This window comes from Amphimedon queenslandica, unplaced genomic scaffold (genome assembly GCF_000090795.2).
Source record: "Amphimedon queenslandica unplaced genomic scaffold, v1.1 AMPQUscaffold_13484, whole genome shotgun sequence".
Classification (NCBI taxonomy): domain Eukaryota; kingdom Metazoa; phylum Porifera; class Demospongiae; order Haplosclerida; family Niphatidae; genus Amphimedon; species Amphimedon queenslandica.
The window spans coordinates 135855-156599 of NW_003546280.1; the positions used below are offsets into that span (position 1 = coordinate 135855).

Sequence of the window (20745 nt, forward strand, 5' to 3'; positions counted from 1 at the left end):
TGGTGTTCTCATTCATTACTTTACTCTTGTATCTTGGATGTGGATGGGAGCTGAGGCTTTGCTGATGTTTCAGAAACTGGTCATTGTATTTATGAATGTGACATGGAAATATCTTCTTGCTGTCTCAATTGCATGCTGGAGTAAGAGAATTACCAGTGTTAACTTATGATTTAATTTGTTTTATATTAACATGCAGCCTTGCCTATTCTCCCAATTGTTATAACATTGGCACTTAATCAAGATGTGTACATACATGTACATAGTGGAAGGAAATTGTAAGCACTACATAATAGTACAAATTACTTGCATTTTTCTTAATTCCTCTTTTTGTTGCATAGTTGCTTCATTGGTGAATTGATACCATTCCTTGTTGCATTTCTACTACCAATTCTTCTCATATTTATCTTTAATGTGGTAATGTACATCCTCATCATTCGTGCCATTTTCCTTTACACAATTGACAAGAACAAAAGAATGGGCAAGCCTGCACTCACCAAATATGAAGCAATCAAAATGCTGATATCTTATTTTGGTATCTTGATACTCTTTGGTCTCACGTGGCTGTTTGCTGTCTTCACGTTCATTACTGAGCCTAACGTCTCATTCATGATTCAGTTCTTCTTTGCTTTCTTCAATACATTCCAAGGCTTCTTTATATTTCTCTTCTTTGTCCTATTAAACAGTGATGTCAGAAGTAACTATGTATCACTATTCCGCCGCTGGAGATCAAAGAAACCACCTTCCACTGCAGTAACTACAGCCGCTGCCAAGTACAACCGAACTTCATCGTTAAATGATAAGTTTAATTTAATTCCACATGAACCATCTCATGATGAAATTAATCCGCCAAATTTATGCAATGACACAAGCTCTGATGTGGCTAATGGCTCTACAAAAGATGCAAGCTTAAAGGAAGAAGATATCATGCATGATGGAGATAAAGGTTTTATTGATGATGATGAATTGATGATGTCGGAGTTTGGTAGCATTCGTTTTCAACGGTATCTTAGTGTACGAGGCAAACACTACGTAGAGAAAATTGAAGTCGACTTGTAATGTCAGCACATTAAAAAACTAATAACAGTATTGATTATTATTAAAACCAAGTATTGTTAATGTTTGTATTTACAAAAAATAGTATTTTTGATTATGCTAAATCCTTCAAATATTGTCTTACTCTTTCGTGATATCTTAGACCTCCTTCAATACAGGCCTCCAACAACTGGGAGGAAACCGAATGAGACTCTGCCACACCCACTTGATAAACTCCACTTATTTCCCTTAACAATGGCAGATATACAACAGATTTATATCCGATGACATCTTTGTTCTCATTAGCAGTACTATATTCTTCGGCAATTGTTGGGTCATAGTAAATGTTGCTAGCTTTATCACTGTAAGACTAGAAGTTATTAGGGTAGGAATATTATTATTACTATTGCTATTATTATTCAGTTACTTGCCACAGTGCATGCTGTAGGAAGATCCTTCATTTCAATACCACTTGTTGCCAAGGCAATAGATGCACACAAAATGGCCGCTGTGAGCATGCTGCCATCATTCTCAAGTACGACTATGTTAACCAGTGTTTCAAGTTTTGGAAACGTTTCCTACAAAACAACAAACATACACAATAAACAACAACAACAACGTACGGTCCTAATGGCTCCAACAATTGCTTCGCTTATGATCGAGGACATAAATTTCTCTTCCTTTAATAATATCAAAGTGTAATTAATGATAAATTATTAGGATCACCCACCTGCTGTGACGGTTTTTGAAAATGACAAGAAAAAGGAGCAAATTTTACTTGACATAAGACTTGACCCTACAAAAATTTATTGGTTAATCTCTTCAAAATTCCGCCCCTCTTACCTCTAAGTTAAAATCTTTTTGTGTGTGTCTCGGACCAAGTATAGAACAAAGCACTTTAGTATCGCCAAGCTCAATGTAGGCGGAGCTAGTCACGTGGCTTACAATGCCAGATTGAATTGAAACTGGACGGATATCTGTACATGACCTTCCATCTTGACGTAACTGATTAGATCTGAGCTGAAAGAAAGGGAGAGAATAAAAGAGACAGAAAAAGGGGGAAGCAATTTCAAATGATTTCATGGTTATCTAACTATTGAGTTATCTTCTTTCTTTTCCTTTAAACATAACAAAGGATTCCTGGTTGCTTCTGGAGCAAGATACCTGTTTCTTCTTCCACTTCCAGCTCCAGCCATATTCTTCCACGTTGGAAGGCGTGGCTTTATAATTAATTAACAGAGACTTACAGTCAGTTTCTGAGTTTCACAGTTTGGTTTTCTTTCTTTCTCGATTATTTCCACCAAAGATTCGCTAGGCTCTATTCTACAGAACTTTAAAGGACTCTGGTTGGTTTTTGGAGTTGGAGCCGTGTTATCTCGTTCATCTGACATCCGGGGACCCTGTACAGTAAGAAGTTAGGCTTTAAAACGAGCTTTAAAATCATCAAACGTTAAACTAGGGGCAGTGTGTTGGTTTTAATTCTAAACAATGTGGATGTAAACCAGAGAAACCTTTTGAGAACCTTCTACAGTCGTTAGAGCGAGGCTTTTGTGCTTTAATCCTTTAAAATCGTAACAGCTTTTTTGAAAGAGCAACCAACTAAGCTTACCAGGCCTTTTCAAGTTTCTAGCATAAGTTACAAAGAAGTGGTAAGAAGCTGTAAGTGTCAAAAGTTTCATTAGATTAGCAGTACATGGCTATAACGCATTTACACAGTGTATAATGCAGTATTGTAGTGCCCGTTAGTATGTGTAGGTGGAAAAATCACGTGCTGTTGCCCGGCGGTCCGGGTAGCCTAGTGGTTGAGGGGATGGGCCCAGACCTTGAGGCAAGAAGGTCCGGGTTCGAATCCCCGAAACCGCATTTGTAGACTTTCTTGTAAGTTCTTTAGATAGGTTATAAGCCGTGGCTGGCTTCAGTGGCATGCAATTACATGTAAGTACAATACACTGTGTCTAATATAGTTTAATTAGTATGCATACAGAGCTTACATTATAATGCACACACAGCTTCAGACTACATTACAGGTTTGTACAGTGCTGGTGACACTCTTCCATTGGCTACCATTACTCATAGAGTGCACGCTATGAGTACTGGTAGTCTGTGGGGGGGGGGTGCCATTGGTACTGTATAGATCTGTAGAGCTTATCATGCAATTGTGTATACATACATGAAGCCTCATACTTAATAGTAATATACATACAGAGCCTTTACATGTACTTAAATAGTAACATTATACATACAGAGCCTCATACACACATACACACACGCCAATTTTTTTTCTTTTTTTATTTAAAATTTCAAAGAAATAAAAGAAATGAAAATAAAAATCAATAAGTTAAAAATAATAAGTGAAAATAAGTTAATAAAATAATAAAAATAATAAGTTCAAAGAAATAAAAATAGAATTTAAATTAATTTCAATAAATAAATAAAATAAAATAACATTTAAATTAATTTCAAGTAGTAAAAATTAAGGTTTGTTATTAATTATTTTAAGTTAATAGATCTATGATCACGTGATCACTGTAAGTTTTGAAAGTTTAAATTTCAAACTCAAAGATTAGATCATGCCTTTGACAAGAGTAGGCAAAAGAAGCAGGAAAGAACTTACAGAAGAGAACAATGAAGAAGGAAGCAAGGTTAGTAGATGCTCAACTCGCCATTAATTACCCGTATCTTCCTCTAGAAGAAAAAACAGAAGCGGGGACTGTCACGTGTTTTGTAAATTAAAAATATACATTATTATAATTATAATGTCTTGTTTCATTTGATTACAGAGTATTGTATGAATTTGATCGAATGGATTATCAGTCAGACAAATGGCACACGTTAATAAGAACGATACCTGAGGATATAGTAGAGTTTGCAAAGGTTAGGATCAATTCATGCTAGCACTCACAGAAACATGCAATCTTATGGCCAGTTTTTAAAAAGATAATTTGTATTTTAGATCACTTCTCGAATTGTCTGCTCTTTTTTAAATGGATCAGGTGGGATTCTATGCTTTGGCTGTAGATCAAATGGTAATGCGTTAAAATTAATTATTATAACATGTCAACTCTCTTTCTCTCTCTCTCTCCTTCTCTCAGGTAGGATATATGGTGAAAAGATAAACAGGAAAGAGGAGGATAATATTCGTCTCCTCATTGATGACACTATGAAGAGATTCCACCCTTTTATTTCGCCATCTCATTACAGGTACTTTATGTCCATAATTATAACTACGTGACTAATTCTGTCAGCCTAGCATTTCTAAAACTATACTGCCATGTAGTGAACGTTAGATAGAAACCTCCTGGTAATTGTGGTAGAATAGTATGCAGGGTTTCCCACAGGATTTAAGTATAGTGCTAAAATGGCTAAATTTTGTCAAAAATGAAAAGTAGAGATTTCCCAATTTTAAAAAATTTTTCTGATACATGTACTAGATATTATTTTTTTATTTTTAGGATAAATTTCATCACTGTTAAGTCTCGTTATAATACCTCTAGTGCACCGAATTGTGTCCTTGAGATAAAGGTGGAGAAAGGTGACCCACACGAACTATATGAAACTGAGTATCACGAGGTAGTCCCCTAGCAGAAACCAACTTAGTACTTTAGTTGTTTTAGGTATTTTTAAGAACTGACGAGGGAGAACCATATGGTCCTTTATCGCCTCACGAAATAAAGCGTCATGTACTACAGCAGTACAGAAAGGTGTGGCAAGTTAATTAATGATGGGCGGAGTTATGTGGGTGTGGTTTTAATAGTAATTATTATGGTTATAACAATTACAATTATTATTTTAGAAATTGGAATCAAAGTCTAATTTATGTAACATGTTAAAAGATAAGAAGAAAGCAATTGCACATGTTAGACCGTCGAGGCGTGATACAACTACGAGTGCTCCTGTCAATAAAACTGTATCGGTACCACACCCACTTACTATTAGCCAAAAGGCCGTATTACCTAAGGTATGTACGTCTTGTCCAAGTACCAATATTACTGTCACTGTACAGCCTAGTACTGATCATAAAGATGGTGTTGAGAGCACTTCTCTTCAGTCAACAAAGGATAGTCTTGGAATGGATAATGAAGCTAAGGATAGTCTTGGAATGGATAATGGAGCTAAGGGTAGTCTTGGAATGGATAATGAAGCTAAGGGTAGTCTTGGAATGGATAATGAAGCTAAGGATAGTAATGGACTTAATAATAAAACTAAAACTGCTAGTGCTAAAGATACTCTTAAAGATAAGGATAGTCGTGGAATAATCAGTAAAACTTCTCATGGTCTTGTAACAAATCAAAAAGCTACTAACAAGAGTCGTCCTAACAAGGGCCAGCCTTCTACTTATGCAAAGAAAAGTCATTGTCCTCCTTTCATCCTTCCTCCTCCTCCTCCTCCTCCTTTTGCCTGTCATAATAATGGACCCTTTCACTATCCAGGCTATCAACCACACTTCATTCCGCCTGCTCAAGGATATTCTGCCGGTTACAGAAACCATGGGCATTGTTACAATCATCATTACAATCATTATCACCATTGAGTGAATAAATTGTTCTTTACACTGCCTGTGTTTGTCACTTAGTGTTGTTTTTGTGATTCTCGTGATTATATATTATCTCATTGAATGAATCTTCTGTGTATATTCAGTTTATTGATTATCATTTATCAACATTGATTTATCAGTTTTTCTGATTTATAATCATAAAATAAAACTTCAATAATAATAATAACAACAACAGAAGTTTCTGATAGTCATCAGTAGTGCATATGCTCTTCATCCACTTGCTGTATGACAGTACATTCAGTTTGGAATCCATTCTTTCCTTCCTTCCAGCAGCTACTGCTACAAGTAAACACAAGGACAGTACCATATTCCACCACTGGTAGTCTCAAGGCCCCTTGTACGTGGTCCTGAAATTTCAGATCCTCCTGAAGCAAGTATATGATCTGTGGCAGTAGTTGCAGCTCAAATACAAGTGGGCCACCACAGTGATTGCATGAAGGAATCTCGTTAATGTCTTGTAATGACAGGGGCTGACCACCACGCTGATACCTATTGTAATAGTACATGCATAGAAAATAACTCCAGCAAAAATATTCAGTATACGTACCTGACTAATTGCTGTGGGCATTTTGTCATCTCTTCCTTAAATTTTAAGAACCTTCTGTGAACATCAGTGACCCTCTCATACCCCTCTCCTCCTCCTCCTCCTTCTCCCCTTTCTTCTTGCCATTGTGGATTCTCTTTATAATAAGCTTCCATTAGCTCTATCTCTCTACTATCACTCGATGACACTTCATTGATGATAAGTTCACTGACTGGTAATACACTTATGTAATACGATGGGTAACACAAAGAATCACCATTGCTATGATAGTATGGATTAGTAGTAGTATTTACTGATACTGTATTGATTTGATCAGCTCCACTAATGTTTAATTGATCAAATGAATCAGTGACTGTTGATATATCACTGGATAATGGTAAGGTACCATGTAATAGCCTATGAAGTATAAGGAGGTACTGAATAACAAACCTTTTCGCTACTTTCTCTTACTCTTCATTAGTTTCAGTTCCCCAATCATGAGCGTCATCACACCATTCATAGCCAATGCTAGTATTTACAGGTGGGCCTTCTCCCGCCTCAAGTTGTGAGGGGGTGTCCCTCTTTTGAGACCGTAAGACTAACCACCCACTAGGCAGAAAAGCAAAATTAAATGTAATAATTGGATGTTAGGTTACCACCCGCGGAATTAATTAGTTTAACCTTTTGTGTGACCAACAAGATGGCTGACTGCAACAAAAAATGTGAAGTAGTCTGTGATATGGGGAGCCTTCTAGTGGACAGTAGGCCTGAAGTAGGTGGAGCATGAATCCATTGCAGCTGGAACAAGATGGAGGAACAGAGAGGACTACTTCTGGAAAGAAATCCTAATATTTTTAGTTAAAAATAAAGTCGTTAATTGCAATGTATCTCACTGGAAAACCTCCTAATTTGTTTTCAAACGGTGAAAGCGAAGGAGAAGAACAGTGACCATCAGAAACAGCTAAAAGCAAAGGACTATGAGGGGTCGCCATGTGAGCACGTGGTTAAAGTACACGGTGTTTTACTGGAGTATCCTGTATCCAATTTCATGACCTGCATTCCAACTCCAGATTATTCTCATTTGAAATGCTATGATAGTGTGTATGAGCCATCAGAGGACTCATTCCTATTCCTTGATGCTTTGGAACAGGAACAGGATTTTTTGAAGCAAATTAAGTATGCATAAACTGAATTGATCTTGGAGGGTCAATAATTTTGCATATAATTTTTAGTCCTTTGATTTGTGTTGAAGTTGGTTCTGGATCGGGTATAATTTTAACATTTCTTGCCTCAATCTTAGGCGGAAAATCTCACTACATGTATGTCACATTTATTATTATTATTAATTATTATTATTATTAATATAGTGGCATTGATATTAATGAGAAAGCTTCCCAATGCACACAGCAATCACTTTGTCATCATTCCATTCAAAACTATGACTGCATCTGTGACAATATGGTAAAAATTTTATTATTATTATTATTATTATTATTATTAATATTATGATATAGCATCACTCAAAATTTTTGTTTATTATTAATTTTTGTTCAAATTTATCTGTCGCAGTTAGATTCTCTTAGCTCAAGAATGAGAGGTACTGTTGATGTACTCCTGTTCAATCCTCCATATGTGCCCACTCCATCTGATGAAGTAAGGACTAAATGCATCAAAGCATTGAGGTACTGTATGTACGGTAATTATGTAACCCGTCAAACAGGTTGGGGGTACTGGTCTGTCTGCTTCTTGGGCTGGAGGAATGCATGGGAGAGAAGTAAGTTGAAATGATGATGATGATTATTATTATTATTATTATTATTATTATTATTATTATTATTATCATTTGTATTTGTAATTTGAACTTGTGAAGGTAATAGATTTGTTATTGCCTCAAGTGGATTCATTCCTTAGCGATGGAGGTGTTTTTTATCTGTTGACTGTGGAAGAGAATAGGCCTGGTAGGCTGCAATTTATTAGCTTTATTTTATATATTTTTATGTGTAGGTGAGATATGTCAGTTAATGGCTGCCAAAGGTTTGATTGCTAGTAAAGTCTTAACGAGAAGAGCAAGAAATGAGCTACTAACAGTTTTAAAATTTATAAAAAAAAAATTAAGCAAAGATGATTTAAAATGAATCAGTTACAAATTGCAGTTATTAAGGGCGTGGCTCATTTTGCATTGAGAGGGTGTGGCCGAAGTTATTATTAGTTTTGGCGCCATTGGCGGGTACACACGTGAGGAGTTATTATAAGATGGACATCAGAGGATTCTTTAAAGCAAAAATTAAAGAGAAAGTAAAACATATGTGCTAAGTTTATATTACTTTATAGTTTGGCAACAAACAGGCCGCCATTAAGGAAGATGAAGACGATTTTAAGAGCGTAAAGAGAAGGAGAACTGGAGATAAAAGGAAGAAGCCTCGTCCCCGTATTTTAAGTGATTCTGGTATGATAACAATCATTATATAATTCATTTCTATTAATACACTAATAGACGACGAGGAAAAAAAGGAGACAAAGTTTGTAACAAATTTATCAATTTGTTTTTAATTCACTGTATCATGTAGGCGTGTCAAGACCACACCTCCTGCTGCAAAAGAGGTAGAGCTAAGGAGATCTACGTGAGTTCATTATTTATATAATAATTATTATATTTTTGTAATAGGAGGATTACACCTTTGAAAGAAAAACATGGCCATTTAAAAAAACCTAAGTATTAACCCTTTTGAATTTAACCCTTTCATATTCTTATTGTGTACGTACATGTATAGTAAAGCCACACCCATTAAGACGAAGAATAGGAAAGAGATTTCATCAGCTGAGGAATTCTTTGGTTCTGCTCCTGTAGCCACACCCACTAGCAATAAGAAAAGTACAAAAAAAGAAGAGCCTAAAGAGACACGCCCACAAGATATAGCAGCTGAAAAACCAGCAAAAGGAAAGAGAAAAATACAATATATTGATATTGAAGAAGAAGTAAGTCATTTTATTTTGATGTTATTACTTATTACCCTCTTCTCTCTCCCCCCCTCTCTCTTTTATAGCCACCTGCTCAAAAGCTTAAGTTGTTACGTGATAAAGATCAAAAGGATTTGTCGACTGATAAAGGACACGTCTCAGAATCACCCCCTCTCCCTCCTCCGGCACATATTGATCTTACTTCATCATGTGAATCAGTCAAACAGGAACCTAAAACAATCAAACAGGAGCCTAAAAAAGTCAAACAGGAGCCTAAAAAAGTCAAACAGGAACCTAAACAAGTCAAACAGGAATCGAAGCCTGTCAAACAAGATAGTAAACCAGTTTCAGATGTAAAACCTACTGCATCAAGTGAGCCAGCGAAAAGGCAGAAATCGAGTACACCACCTGCAAAATCTGTCAAGCCTGTTACTGTAAGGACTTTAGTATAAATTCTATACTGTGTGTATTTATGATTGATAGGAGGCTGAGACTGCTTTAAAGACTCCAGCCGCTAAAAGGTACGACAGCTATCGTGAGTACATGAACAGAGGCGGGCCTAAAGCACCTGGATCTAAGGAAATACCACAAGTTAGGATGGAGACAGTTTTATTGTTATTTTTCCTTTTCCCTCACTCTCTTAGGGCGCCCCTAATTGCTTGTATGGTCTTACGTTTGTGTTCACTGGCGTGGGAGAGTCAATGGAGAGGGAGGAAGCAGCTGACATAGTTAAGAGTTATGGTGGTCGTGTTACAACTAGTTTGAGCAAGAAGACTAATTACCTGGTGGTTGGTGAGGGGGCGGGAGTCAGTAAACTATCACAGGTGCAGACAATTTCTATTAATGCATGTACATGTACATGCCAGGGATGGGACGAAGTACATTTAAAAGTACTCTTAAGTAAAGTACAAGTACCTTGCAGTGGTACCTAAGTATAAGTACTGAACCAAAAATGAATTTGAGAGAATTCTTCATTTAGTACATTTTAAATATATTTTGTCTAATTTTATAGGCTAAATCTTTGAACGTTTGCGAGATTGATGAAGATGGTTTCTTAGAGCTTATAAGGACTCGTCCTGAGAGAAAGGGTGTGGTCACCACGCCCACAAACACAGGTGTAAAGTCTCGTAAAAGGAAGGGTAGCTCTAATGAACCCATACCCGTGACCACACCCCCTCCTGCCACTAAAAGACCATGTTATTCAGTTATGACACCTACTTCAACATTAACCACACCCACAACCCCAACCACACCCACTGATCTAAGCTCTATTCCTACTTCATCATTTTATCCAACCACACCCACTTCAACGAAATCTGCAAAACCGAAAGGACCCTGTAAGTCAATTTAATGATGTCACCTTTATTTAACTGTCTCTCTTAGCAACGTTATTGTGGGTTGATAAATACGCCCCAGCTAGTGTCAAGGGTATCATTGGACAGCAAGGTGGAAAGAGCAATGCTAACAAACTCTTAGAGTGGCTGAAAGTTTGGCACAAGTATCATGGAGTGTCGGCAAGCACTAGGAAACTAACTGGTAAGGGACATACAATCAATAACTCTATATTCAATCATTTGATGGTGCTGTCCTTATGTGTTCACATAGGAGAAGGTGTGTTTCATAAAGCAGCTCTATTATCCGGCCCACCTGGAATAGGGAAGACTACCACAGCTGTACTTGTTTGTAAAGTAAGAGAAATACATTTATGTACCTCCACTTTACTCACTCCATCTCTCCTTTATTATTACTTTCATATACGCATTAATGGTACACCTACTCCTTCTCTTCCTTAGGAATTAGATTACACATTCACTGAGCTAAATGCAAGTGCCACTAGGAGCAGGAAGTCACTGCAACAGTTTGTAACCGACTCACTGTCCTCTCACTCAATGGACTCTTACATTACTGGCGGTAAGAGAAGCACCTGCCGATAATTATACACATGTACATGTACATTCTCTTGTTATTATTGTGTGGTGTAGGTTCTCAGAGACACCATGTCCTTATAATGGATGAAGTTGATGGTATGGCTGGTAATGAAGACAGGGGAGGAGTAATGGTATGAGAGTATGAATGTTTGAGAATGAAATATTGTAGACTGTACACTAATCTATCACTCCGTATGTATTTTTTGTTTTTTTTTTGTGTTATTATTTTAGGAGTTGATACAGTTGATTAAGACATCCCGTGTCCCTATCATTTGCATCTGTAACGATCGTAGTCAAGCGAAAATGAGATCTCTAGCAAATTATTGCTTTGATTTGAGATTTTATAAACCGAAACTCGAACAGATTAAAGTAATAATAAGTCTCGCCCTCTCTCCTTATTTTAAAACTAATCCCGAGTGTTCTGGTGATATTGGTTAACCTTTACAGGGTCCGATGATGTCTGTGGCTTTCAAGGAAGGCATAAAGATAAAGCCGGAAGCACTGAATGAGATCATAATATCTTGCAATTATGATATTAGGCAGGTCAGTAGTGGCAATAAGGAAATTTTAAATGTACACGTACAAAAATTTACATGTATACATGTGTAGGTATTACATAGTCTGTCGATGTTAGCTGCTGGCACTACTAGTATCACTAAAGAGTCTCTCGGAGGAGGAGAAGGAAAGACCTCCATTAGGAAGGTTTGGCATTCATTCTCTGGCTGTGCTTTAATTAGAATAACCCCAGAGCCCCTTTGACGTGGTTCGAAAGGTCTTCCAACCTTTTGACGGGCAGAGGGAGCTATCGCTGAGGGAGAAATCTGATTTATTTTTTACCGATTATTCTTTAATGCCACTTTTTGTACAAGAGAATTATCTTCAAGTCAAGCCGGTTAACAATACTGGGACTGCTACACTGTAAGACATAACGTTGTATGTACATTCACAGTTTACCTTCTCTCTCTCCCTCTCCCCCTCCAGTTCAAAGATCCAGTTATTAGAGAAGGTTAGTTCAGCTGCTGATTCCATAGCTCAAGGTGATCTTGTGTCAAGAATAGTCCGCTCAGATCAAGGCTGGCAGCTCCTCCCTACACAAGTACAGCCCATCTTCTGAATATCATGTGATTGTAATGTAATGTAGGCGATATTCTCCAGTATCTTACCTGGCGAGTACATGCGTGGTGGTATGAGCCTACCAGAGTTCCCTCAGTGGTTGGGTAACTATTCAAAGACTTCGAAAACCGATAGAATATTGCAGCAGCTGGTTAGTCATTCCACGTTGAAGTAAGTGGGAAAAGAAAAGGGAGGAAAGGTTGTGAGTCTTTTTCAGTTGTTCCTGCAATAAGACAGAATTCCTTCTTGATTACTCTCCGCTATTGAGTGCTGCACTTACTGCTCCTCTTCAAAACAACGTGGGTCTATTATAACATACTGTAATAGTCAGTGATTGTCATGTGATCGTTAGGGTGACAAGGAAGGTCCCTCAAGAGTTGTAGAGACACTGAAAGATTATGATTTAACGAGAGAGGACTGGGAAGATGTGATAGAGTTGAATAGTTACTCAGGAAGAGCCTCAGCATTATCTACCATTGACCCAAAGGTAATGTATATGACAAGGTGCATCTATATGTATAGTACTATGTAAGACATATTTAAGAAAAATTGAGTATTAATTTTTCCTAAATTATTGATAGGAGACTGTTTTTTGGCATAAATTGGTTTACTTTACATGTAGAAATTCTATCAAAATTAGCTCAAATTTTATCAGGTAAAAGCAACATTGACAAGACTGTACAATAAGGAAGACATCAAACTGCCATACAGTGTCATGACTGTTCGTACGAAGAGAGGAAGAGCTTCACTGGAAGAGGAGGAGGAGGAGGAGAGAGAGGGAGAAGAGGCTGCCAGCAGCAGTGGAGATGAAGGGGACTTGTCGTCATTGGGTGTCAAAGCTGTTAAAACTGATAAAAGATCATCCACTGCTAGCAGCAGTAAGAGGAGGAAAATAAGTAGTAACAAGAAAAAACAGAAGTGATTTGTATGAATTTATTAGAGGCAGTTTATCTCTTTATCTTTGTACTTCACTCGCTCTCTTTATTATTATTATTATTATTATTATTATTATTATTATTATTATTATTATTATTATTATTATTACCAGTATTAGTTTATTTGTAATATTTGTACTGCTACTACATGGACTCAAAAGTACATATGTCACATCACATGTACTGCTTTTGAAGATCAGCTCAAACTTGATATACAACACAAGAACATGTACACGTATATGCATCAGAAAATCATAGTGGGTTGTTAACCTAGTCTAGGAAGGGGTGTGGCCAGACTAGGTGTTAACCGCTCATTAATTTTATACGTAATGGTGCCAGCTAAATGTCACTGTAGTCTTTATTAATTAGTTTAATTAATTAATTGTAATCAAAGAATGCAAATTAATAATGATTTAAAATGATTATTTTACTACAGTCAACTACTAAAATCAATAAATCAATCAATAACGACAAACGAAATAGTACACCGTCTTTATGTCTCTCCTCCTCTCTCTAATCTTCAAAATTTATGAGACTTGTTGGCTCTTCTTCAGTCGTGTCTCCCAACGGTTTCTCATAATCAACCGGGTCTGGTAATTTTAACTCACTCTCCTATGGGGAGAAGGGGGAAATTTAATGCAAAATTGTCAAATAAAAGTCTCCATAAAGAGCTAGAGCATCTCAAAATTTTCATAAAGAAAATTACAAATTTTCCATAATGAGCATGTACGTATACTAAAGGATCTCACCTCTTCACTGGTTACATCAGGGCGGGGTATTGGCTCCACCCCTTTCCAAGTGTCCTGTGTTGTTGACGTCACTTCACTTGATGTGTCGGCTACTATTGGCTTAGACATTGCCCATTTCTGTTTCAGGGTAACAGGAGCACCTCCTAATGGAGAGAGGAGAGACAGTAAAAGAATCACATAACCAAGACTGCTGATCTAACTTAGAGCTGATTCTAATCAAATTCACACTCACACTCACCGTGAGTGGTTATTAAAACCGGGCCAAAGTCCCTGTACTATAGTACAGGGTCATCGGCTAAATTTCACCAAAAATGACTAGGAGAGAATTCTCCATTTTTATTACATTTCCTGATGCATATACATGTTCTGATGTTGTGTATCAAGTTTGAGCTGATTCCGATCAAGTTTGGATTTTTTATGAATTTTTAAAGTTGCTCCAAAATCAGGCCAAAGTCCCTGTACTATAGTACAGGGTCATCGGCTAAATTCCACCAAAAATGACTAGGAGAGAATTCTTCATTTTTATTACATTTCCTGATGCATATACATGTTCTTATATTATGTAGCAAGTTTGAGCTGATTCCGATCAAGTTTGGATTTTTTATGAATTTTTAAAATTGCTCCAAAATCTGGTCAAAGTCCCTGTACTATAGTACAGGGTCATCGGCCAAATTTTGCCAAAAATGACTAGGAGATAATTCACCATTTTTATAATTTTTTCTGATACACATACATGTTCTTATATTGCACAAAAAGTTTGACCTGATTCCGATCAAATTTGAATTTTTATGAATTTTTAAAGTTGCTCCAAATGCCATGTACTGTATTGTAGTGCTTGTCAGCTCATGAAGCTCATGCTGTTTAGCTCACTTAGCATGCTTTGTGGGAAACCGACCACATGCATTAAAGATAGGAAGGAATAGAAGCCTACAGACTTCCATTGAGAATACACAATAAGAACAATGTACACGTACACAGTACCACAATCTTATTATTAATTTCCCAGTTTACTAGAGCTGTACCCTCTTACCAGATTCCTCACTCCCCCACTGCGAATTGGTAGAAGTTCCGCCAACTTGTGAGGCACTCTCAAACTCGTCAATGGAGGTAAGTTTAGACGAACTTATCGTCGAATAATCTTCGCCTTGTGAGATGATTTTAGAGCAACGAGCACAGATTAATACTTGTAGATCAACAGAAGGGCCCACCTCAGGCATCTGAATAGATACAAAACAGAATAAAAACAATAGATAAGGAATTTTAAAATATATATCATTATATTAGGATAAAAGTTTCAGAAATAACTGTTGGCTTTGTTTGCTTGTGAGGAAAAAGTTATACAAAATGTAATTAATAATCTTCATAGATCACTACTCCATCGTTGAACCACAGAGATTTTATTGAATGAACGCTTAAAGCCGTTCTGCCACAAGGGAATCAAAAACTCACTTTTAATGACAGCTTCTTAGCATCTCCAGTTAAAATGACTCCCTCCTCCTCAAGTTCTGCTGCATTCTCAACCACCTCCAGCTCGTCCTCATCGCCATCACTTTCACTAATGTAACCCTCAGACGACGATGGGTGGGCTTTAATTGGAACTACCAAATGAGCCTTACAATTCTTGGGCTGTTTTGACCTATAGGATTGGTGTTCTCATGGTTACGGTAACTACGGATACTCGCTTACTTTTTAATCTTTGAAATCAAATCATCGACATTCAAGTCATTCTTGCTTTCAAAATGGCCGCCCTCCTCTCCCTCTTCCTCACTCTCGTCCTCCCCAGTAGCAGGGACAGTAGTTATTACCGGTATATCTTCATCATCTCCTCCTCCTCCTCCATCACTCACCATGACCTTCTCAGATTCATCGTCCTTGGGAGTGGACTCAGGGGGTGGGGCTTCCGTTACCTTGGCAACCGGTTTCGCTACAGGTTTCCTGTTGGTTGGAGGGGTCCTGGTTGTTGCTGGTTTTTGTAGTTTAGAGGCAGTTTTACCAGTCGGAGTGCTAGTGCCTTTAGCTGATGTACCACTAGTACTGGATTTACTGGAAGAACTGACTGGCCTCTTGGGCGTACCTATGAATAATAAATAATAATAATAATAATAATAATAATAATAATAATAATAATGTACATGCATATGCATCAGTTCTAGGCATTGGAACTGACAATTAGAAATTAAAATAGTTTCACTTTTCATTTACGTAATTCATTAGTAATCAGTTCATGTAACAAATAACAATAAGAATCATATGTACATGTACTTGTTCATTTACAATGATTATTATTATATTCAGTGTTTTAAGTCATACCTCCTGCTCCAGCTGATGTCTTAGCAGCTGTTGTTGTCTTACCAGGCGGTCCAGTACCAGTAGCTGGTTTACTGGCACCACCTGCTCCTCCTGTCGGCTTCTTTAAACTGCCACTAGGAGGGGCTGTCTTAGACCCAGCAGTGGTCTTAGAACCAGCTGAAGGTTTTGAAACGCTCGTAGCTGATTTGGAGGATGCTGGGCCACTGGAAGCTGGCTTGGAGGCTGTAGTTTTAGAAGGAGCAGTGATTGGTCGTGAGGGTAGTTTACTAGCTCCTGCTGCTGGTTTACCTGGAAGATGAGAGACACATTATTTAATAATTAATGATGACAAACCAGTTGCCGGTTTAGTTGGTGGCTTGCTTCTTTCTAAAATTAAAATAAATTAAATTATATGTATATATTCATTGAAAATAAAATACGTTACCTGTTTTTGGTGAAGCTGCTCCAGTGGTGTCAATAGATTTGCTAGAGGAAGTACGCCCGGTTGCACTTGTCACCTAAAAATATAATAAATATCAAAAATGCATGTATTATGTACCTTCTTCTTTTTAGCTTGTAGTTTTTGTATCAGGAAATCAATTGGATTATCTGGCAAATCCTTGACTAGGAGGGAAGTGAGGTCCTGCAGAGATTGTGGGCAATGATAAATGAAAGGATTCCTTACTTCAAATAGAGTCTGTATCTTGTGCTTCCCAAGATATGCCTGAACATTTGCAGGCTGTCCAGTTGCTGCCTCCGTGGCCATCTTTTTGAGGGGTAAGAGTACACGGAGATAACACGGTCCTCATAACCCGAAGAGTTTTGAAAATGAACCGGTGCTCTTAACGGAGATATCCGTAGTATTTGGTGGGTGGTGCTTGAAGGAAAAATACACTGACACAGAAAAATGATGCTCTCCAGATTAGGAAGGACTTCTTGGAGTTGCAGCAGGTCATGGCTCCGTCCTTCATCCTCCTCCACGAGGAGAGGGGTCCTTGGAACGAGTAGGAGGAGCCTAGGGACTTTAAGAAGAGCCAATATAGCCAGAAATAGCCAAAGAATAACGTGAGATTTAAAATAATAGAAAATTATATCAATGTGACGTTATAGATCAACCCTGACTTATAAAACTACCCTGAACTCCTCTGTGTTTGTACGCTCTCTCTCGTCTAACCTTCCATCCCACACTGAAGTGGTTTTACCAGCTCTTTCTCCCACAATGGACCAAGGGACCATTGTAAAGTGGGAGAAAGAAGTAGGTGATAAGTTAGAAGAGGGAGACATCATAGCTCAAGTTGAGACTGATAAGGCTACAATGGATATGGAGACACCTGGTGAAGGATATCTCGCTAGAATAATAGTACCAGCTGGAAGCAAAGACCTGCCACTGGGGAAGGTAGGAGAAAGTTCTTATTTATTTATTTATTTTTTTGTTTAGTTGCTTGCTATTATTGTGGAGGAAGAGAGCGACATTGAAGCTTTTAAAGATTATGCTCCAAGCGAATCACAAACCACGCCTACTCCAACAACACCAGCCCCAGTATGAATCTTAAAATTTTATTAATAAAAATAACCTTTTAAATTATTATTAGGCAGCAAGTGAGCCAGTTAGCGAAGGAGGGGCTGGAGGCGTTCCTCTAGGTATTTTATTAAATTTTGTACATATTATCCATCAAAATTTTACCTTAATTTTTTTCAAATGGGCATTGTGCAAAATTTTTAATGGACATTGTTCAATTTTTATACACATGTACATCATAATTTATTTTGCCAGTGCTTGTAATTATTATTGTATCTACATGTATTATTCCAGATCTTCCATCCCACACTGAAGTAGTATTACCAGCTCTCTCTCCCACAATGGATCAAGGAACTATTGTAAAGTGGGAGAAAGAAGAAGGAGAGAAGTTAGAAGAGGGAGACATCATAGCTCAAGTTGAGACTGATAAGGCTACAATGGATATGGAGACGCCTGGTGAAGGATATCTCGCTAAAATTATAGTACCAGCTGGAAGCAAAGACCTGCCACTGGGGAAGGTAAGAATACTTTATTAAAATGTCCCCAATTTCTATTATTTTTAACTATTAAAATGTGCCCAATTTCTATTATTTTAAAGCTACATGTACATGTATTTGTTACACATTGTTGTACAGTGTACATTACTGTTTAGCTGATAATGTTGGTTACTCTGCAGGGTTCATTCATAATAATGAACCCTTCCAAAAATTGGTAATCACAATCTGTACTACCAGTTAATGACAATACCAGAGTGACATTCAGTGCAGCTCTTTTATGCTCTGCTTTTTGTTCAAGCTCTTGTGGGTTGGATGATACACAATCTGTACCACCAGTTAATGACAATACCAGAGTGACATTCAGTACAGCTCTTTTATACTCTGCTTTTTGTTCAAGCTCTTGTGGGTTGGATGAGGGTTGGATGATACACAATCTGTACCACCAGTTAATGACAATACCAGAGTGACATTCAGTACAGCTCTTTTATACTCTGCTTTTTGTTCAAGCTCTTGTGGGTTGGATGAGGGTTGGATGATACACAATCTGTACCACCAGTTAATGACAATACCAGAGTGACATTCAGTGCAGCTCTTTTATGCTCTGCTTTTTGTTCAAGCTCTTGTGGGTTGGATGATACACAATCTGTACCACCAGTTAATAACAATACCAGAGTGACATTCAGTACAGCTCTTTTAATACTCTGCTTTTTGTTCAAGCTATTGTGGGTTGGATGATAATATGGTCAACACTCGTGTACTTGTGTAAACTGTGACATTGTATCTCTCCCTTTAGTTACTAGCAATTATTGTTGAAGATGAATCTGATGTTGCTGCCTTTAAAGATTATTCTCCTTCTCAAACGTCATCCCCAGCTCCACCCATGCAAGCTCCACCTACTGCCACGCCCACACAAACTACTAGTCCCATCCAATCGCCTCCATCAGGTGTAAAACCTCCTCCTCCTTCAGCCTCCTCTCCTGTTGGTAGGATCATTGCTAGCCCTTACGCCAAGAAACTAGCTTCAGAAAAAAGCATAAACCTTCAGGTATTGTGGTTATTATTATTATTATTTATTTATTTGGCCACACTTTATCCAATAGTCTGTATCCGGTACTGGTCCTGGTGGTCGTATTGTTGCAAGGGATGTTCTTCAAGGTACACCAACTGTAGTTCCTGCATCAGTGACCACGCCCACTCCTGGAGCCTCCTATGAAGACATACAGTTGTCTGGAATGCGCAAAGTAAGAGCAAAAAAATTTGCAGGCCTGACCTTTATAATTTTGTTTGGTTGTTCATGATAATTTGAAAACAGACGATAGCTACAAGACTAATGGAGTCGAAAAGGAACATACCTCACTATTACCTAAGCATTGATATCACTATGGACGACCTATTGAGGTACTTATGCATGTACATGTAATAATTATCAATAGTTTTACATGTATTCATAATTGTAACTAATAAATGACAAATACTTATGATTTTACTAACAATTTTTATTTTATTCAATGGCACAGGTTAAGATCAGGAGTTAATTCCAGTGGAGATATCAAACTATCAGTGACTGATTTCTTAGTCAAGGCCTCGGGACTGGCTCTGATGGAAGTACCTCAAGTCAACTCCTCCTGGATGGAGTCCTACATCAGACAGTACAACAGCGCTGATGTGAGTGTTGCTGTTAGTACAGAGGGAGGACTAATCACACCAATAATCACTGGAGCAGAGAATAAAGTAAGAGAAAAGAGAGGAAGGGAAAGATGGAGAGAACTAGAGTTAAGAGAAATAATGAAGAAAGCTGTTATTAGCATGTTTCATATGATACTGCTAGGTACTATTATAATAGTACTGGATCTTTGGTCCAATTTTTGAGCAAACCCTCCATTCACTACACCATATCTAGCTACACTATAATTCAAAAATTATTGATTAGGGTTTAAAAACCATCAGTACTGAAATGAGGGACCTATCGGAGAGGGCCAGGAGCGGTCGGCTACAGCCTCATGAGTTCCAAGGAGGTACCTTCACCATATCTAACCTTGGGATGTACGGGATACGTAACTTCTCAGCTGTCATCAATCCACCACAGGTATTGAGGGGATGCCCCTATAATTACTGTATAATTAGAGCCACAATGCCCCTATCTTATAAAAGGGTATGCTCCTATAATTATTATCTCATTAGTCTTGTATTCTTGCTGTTGGAGCAACACAGAAAAGAGTCATAGTTGACGAAGACGACAATAAAAAGTAAGGGCACGCCCCTTTTATTCATGTCACGTGACTGTTGCTATAGTTACAAGGTTGCCTCGGTGATGAGTGTGACGATGAGTTGCGACCATAGAGTGGTGGATGGAGCAGTTGGGGCTCAATGGCTCTCAGTCTTCAAGTCTTACATTGAGAAACCTTTCAAGATGCTGTTATAGAACAAAGCGCAAAATGCATATGTTGTAACGTGTAAAATAGTTTTAATTGTGTTTTAGCTACCTAGTGAATATTTATGTGTATAGGGATTAGCTTTATGTGTCATGTACATGTACATTTAAATTCTGTTTAGCTATTATAATAGATGAAATATAAAGCTAATAGCTATTGTTAAAACATAGTCTTTTTATAGTGTTCAGTTTCTTTTATTTAAGAGTGTTTAACGT

At 37.6% G+C, this 20745-nt stretch overlaps 8 protein-coding genes across 9 annotated transcripts in view; 5 read left to right on the forward strand and 3 right to left on the reverse strand.

Moving 5' to 3' along the window:
* Positions 1-1056, forward strand: part of LOC109580608 (spore coat protein SP96-like) — a 4379-nt gene extending 3323 nt beyond the window's left edge. The window contains exon 6 of the mRNA XM_019993976.1: positions 339-1056. Coding sequence (XP_019849535.1) covers positions 339-1056 — 718 coding nt within the window. The remainder of the gene's footprint in view (positions 1-338) is intronic.
* LOC105311947 (exosome complex component MTR3-like) lies at positions 1040-3234 on the reverse strand. The gene is made up of 6 exons (XM_019993988.1): positions 2127-3234; positions 1876-2052; positions 1763-1828; positions 1656-1712; positions 1464-1610; positions 1040-1402 (listed from the first exon to the last, which is right to left on the reverse strand). The coding sequence occupies exons 1-6, from the start codon at positions 2226-2228 to the stop codon at positions 1148-1150; spliced, it is 804 nt and encodes a 267-aa protein (XP_019849547.1). The 5' UTR covers positions 2229-3234; the 3' UTR covers positions 1040-1147.
* Positions 3235-3531: 297 nt separating this feature from the next.
* LOC109580615 (uncharacterized) lies at positions 3532-5698 on the forward strand. Of its 2 annotated transcripts, none has more exons than XM_019993989.1 (9): positions 3532-3674; positions 3722-3756; positions 3813-3906; positions 3986-4058; positions 4125-4233; positions 4485-4602; positions 4647-4733; positions 4826-4990; positions 5036-5698. In XM_019993989.1, exons 1-9 carry the CDS (start codon positions 3603-3605, stop codon positions 5561-5563), a joined length of 1281 nt encoding a protein of 426 aa, XP_019849548.1. In that variant the 5' UTR covers positions 3532-3602; the 3' UTR covers positions 5564-5698. The 2 variants fall into 2 exon arrangements, with proteins under 2 accessions (XP_019849548.1, XP_019849549.1); XM_019993990.1 differs by having other exon boundaries at positions 3725-3756.
* Positions 5679-7102, reverse strand: LOC105311948 (programmed cell death protein 2-like). The gene is made up of 5 exons (XM_011404195.2): positions 7004-7102; positions 6792-6955; positions 6582-6719; positions 6135-6527; positions 5679-6076 (listed from the first exon to the last, which is right to left on the reverse strand). Exons 1-5 carry the CDS (start codon positions 7100-7102, stop codon positions 5779-5781), a joined length of 1092 nt encoding a protein of 363 aa, XP_011402497.1. The 3' UTR covers positions 5679-5778.
* A 17-nt stretch (positions 7103-7119) lies between these two features.
* LOC100634097 (hemK methyltransferase family member 2-like) lies at positions 7120-8246 on the forward strand. The gene is made up of 7 exons (XM_003384784.2): positions 7120-7286; positions 7343-7429; positions 7478-7571; positions 7680-7763; positions 7831-7884; positions 7981-8068; positions 8115-8246. The coding sequence occupies exons 1-7, from the start codon at positions 7159-7161 to the stop codon at positions 8243-8245; spliced, it is 666 nt and encodes a 221-aa protein (XP_003384832.1). The 5' UTR covers positions 7120-7158; the 3' UTR covers position 8246.
* A 91-nt stretch (positions 8247-8337) lies between these two features.
* Positions 8338-13255, forward strand: LOC100634225 (replication factor C subunit 1-like). Its single transcript, XM_019993991.1, has 23 exons — positions 8338-8405; positions 8457-8556; positions 8605-8629; positions 8678-8731; positions 8776-8823; positions 8882-9086; positions 9155-9502; positions 9552-9659; positions 9713-9892; positions 10081-10405; positions 10452-10604; positions 10674-10756; positions 10862-10979; positions 11051-11127; positions 11228-11365; positions 11444-11539; positions 11606-11698; positions 11745-11914; positions 11978-12092; positions 12138-12280; positions 12327-12408; positions 12462-12596; positions 12765-13255. Exons 1-23 carry the CDS (start codon positions 8364-8366, stop codon positions 13029-13031), a joined length of 3105 nt encoding a protein of 1034 aa, XP_019849550.1. The 5' UTR covers positions 8338-8363; the 3' UTR covers positions 13032-13255.
* A 197-nt stretch (positions 13256-13452) lies between these two features.
* Positions 13453-16898, reverse strand: LOC100634351 (uncharacterized protein PB18E9.04c-like). Its single transcript, XM_003384786.3, has 10 exons — positions 16768-16898; positions 16642-16725; positions 16528-16600; positions 16437-16469; positions 16104-16391; positions 15480-15867; positions 15243-15429; positions 14824-15010; positions 13794-13936; positions 13453-13656 (listed from the first exon to the last, which is right to left on the reverse strand). Exons 1-10 carry the CDS (start codon positions 16846-16848, stop codon positions 13558-13560), a joined length of 1563 nt encoding a protein of 520 aa, XP_003384834.1. The 5' UTR covers positions 16849-16898; the 3' UTR covers positions 13453-13557.
* A 35-nt stretch (positions 16899-16933) lies between these two features.
* Positions 16934-20697, forward strand: LOC100634474 (dihydrolipoyllysine-residue acetyltransferase component of pyruvate dehydrogenase complex, mitochondrial-like). Its single transcript, XM_003384787.3, has 12 exons — positions 16934-17147; positions 17193-17478; positions 17521-17622; positions 17675-17723; positions 17896-18119; positions 18892-19143; positions 19199-19339; positions 19411-19496; positions 19616-19829; positions 20029-20184; positions 20280-20344; positions 20391-20697. The coding sequence occupies exons 1-12, from the start codon at positions 16990-16992 to the stop codon at positions 20518-20520; spliced, it is 1863 nt and encodes a 620-aa protein (XP_003384835.1). The 5' UTR covers positions 16934-16989; the 3' UTR covers positions 20521-20697.
* The last annotated feature ends 48 nt before the right edge of the window (positions 20698-20745 follow it).

Bases quoted from the DNA above. Each gene is read 5' to 3' on its own strand.
- LOC109580615 (XM_019993989.1), top strand. From the start codon at position 3,603: ATGCCTTTGACAAGAGTAGGCAAAAGAAGCAGGAAAGAACTTACAGAA. The intron at 4,059-4,124 runs GTAATGCGTTAA...TCCTTCTCTCAG, and splicing joins CTTTGGCTGTAGATCAAATG to GTAGGATATATGGTGAAAAG. The intron at 4,991-5,035 runs GTATGTACGTCT...GTCACTGTACAG, and splicing joins AAAAGGCCGTATTACCTAAG to CCTAGTACTGATCATAAAGA.
- LOC105311948 (XM_011404195.2), bottom strand. From the start codon at position 7,102: ATGGCGACCCCTCATAGTCCTTTGCTTTTAGCTGTTTCTGATGGTCAC. The intron at 6,956-7,003 runs GTGAGATACATT...TAAAAATATTAG, and splicing joins ACAAATTAGGAGGTTTTCCA to GATTTCTTTCCAGAAGTAGT. The intron at 6,528-6,581 runs GTAAGAGAAAGT...TATACTTCATAG, and splicing joins GGAACTGAAACTAATGAAGA to GCTATTACATGGTACCTTAC.
- LOC100634351 (XM_003384786.3), bottom strand. From the start codon at position 16,848: ATGGCCACGGAGGCAGCAACTGGACAGCCTGCAAATGTTCAGGCATAT. The intron at 16,601-16,641 runs GTACATAATACA...TTATATTTTTAG, and splicing joins TACAAGCTAAAAAGAAGAAG to GTGACAAGTGCAACCGGGCG. The intron at 13,937-14,823 runs GTAAGAGGGTAC...TCTCTCCATTAG, and splicing joins GTGGGGGAGTGAGGAATCTG to GAGGTGCTCCTGTTACCCTG.
- LOC100634225 (XM_019993991.1), top strand. From the start codon at position 8,364: ATGGACATCAGAGGATTCTTTAAAGCAAAAATTAAAGAGAAA. The intron at 8,824-8,881 runs GTATTAACCCTT...GTACATGTATAG, and splicing joins GGCCATTTAAAAAAACCTAA to TAAAGCCACACCCATTAAGA. The intron at 9,087-9,154 runs GTAAGTCATTTT...TCTCTTTTATAG, and splicing joins ATATTGATATTGAAGAAGAA to CCACCTGCTCAAAAGCTTAA.
- LOC105311947 (XM_019993988.1), bottom strand. From the start codon at position 2,228: ATGGCTGGAGCTGGAAGTGGAAGAAGAAACAGGTATCTTGCTCCAGAA. The intron at 1,829-1,875 runs GTAAGAGGGGCG...AAATTTTTGTAG, and splicing joins AAAAAGATTTTAACTTAGAG to GGTCAAGTCTTATGTCAAGT. The intron at 1,713-1,762 runs GTGGGTGATCCT...ATATTATTAAAG, and splicing joins TTCAAAAACCGTCACAGCAG to GAAGAGAAATTTATGTCCTC.
- LOC100634097 (XM_003384784.2), top strand. From the start codon at position 7,159: ATGACCTGCATTCCAACTCCAGATTATTCTCATTTGAAATGCTATGAT. The intron at 7,572-7,679 runs GTAAAAATTTTA...TATCTGTCGCAG, and splicing joins ACTGCATCTGTGACAATATG to TTAGATTCTCTTAGCTCAAG. The intron at 8,069-8,114 runs GTAGGCTGCAAT...TTTTATGTGTAG, and splicing joins TGTGGAAGAGAATAGGCCTG to GTGAGATATGTCAGTTAATG.
- LOC100634474 (XM_003384787.3), top strand. From the start codon at position 16,990: ATGATGCTCTCCAGATTAGGAAGGACTTCTTGGAGTTGCAGCAGGTCA. The intron at 18,120-18,891 runs GTAAGAATACTT...CTCTCCCTTTAG, and splicing joins AAGACCTGCCACTGGGGAAG to TTACTAGCAATTATTGTTGA. The intron at 20,345-20,390 runs GTAAGGGCACGC...CTGTTGCTATAG, and splicing joins GACGAAGACGACAATAAAAA to TTACAAGGTTGCCTCGGTGA.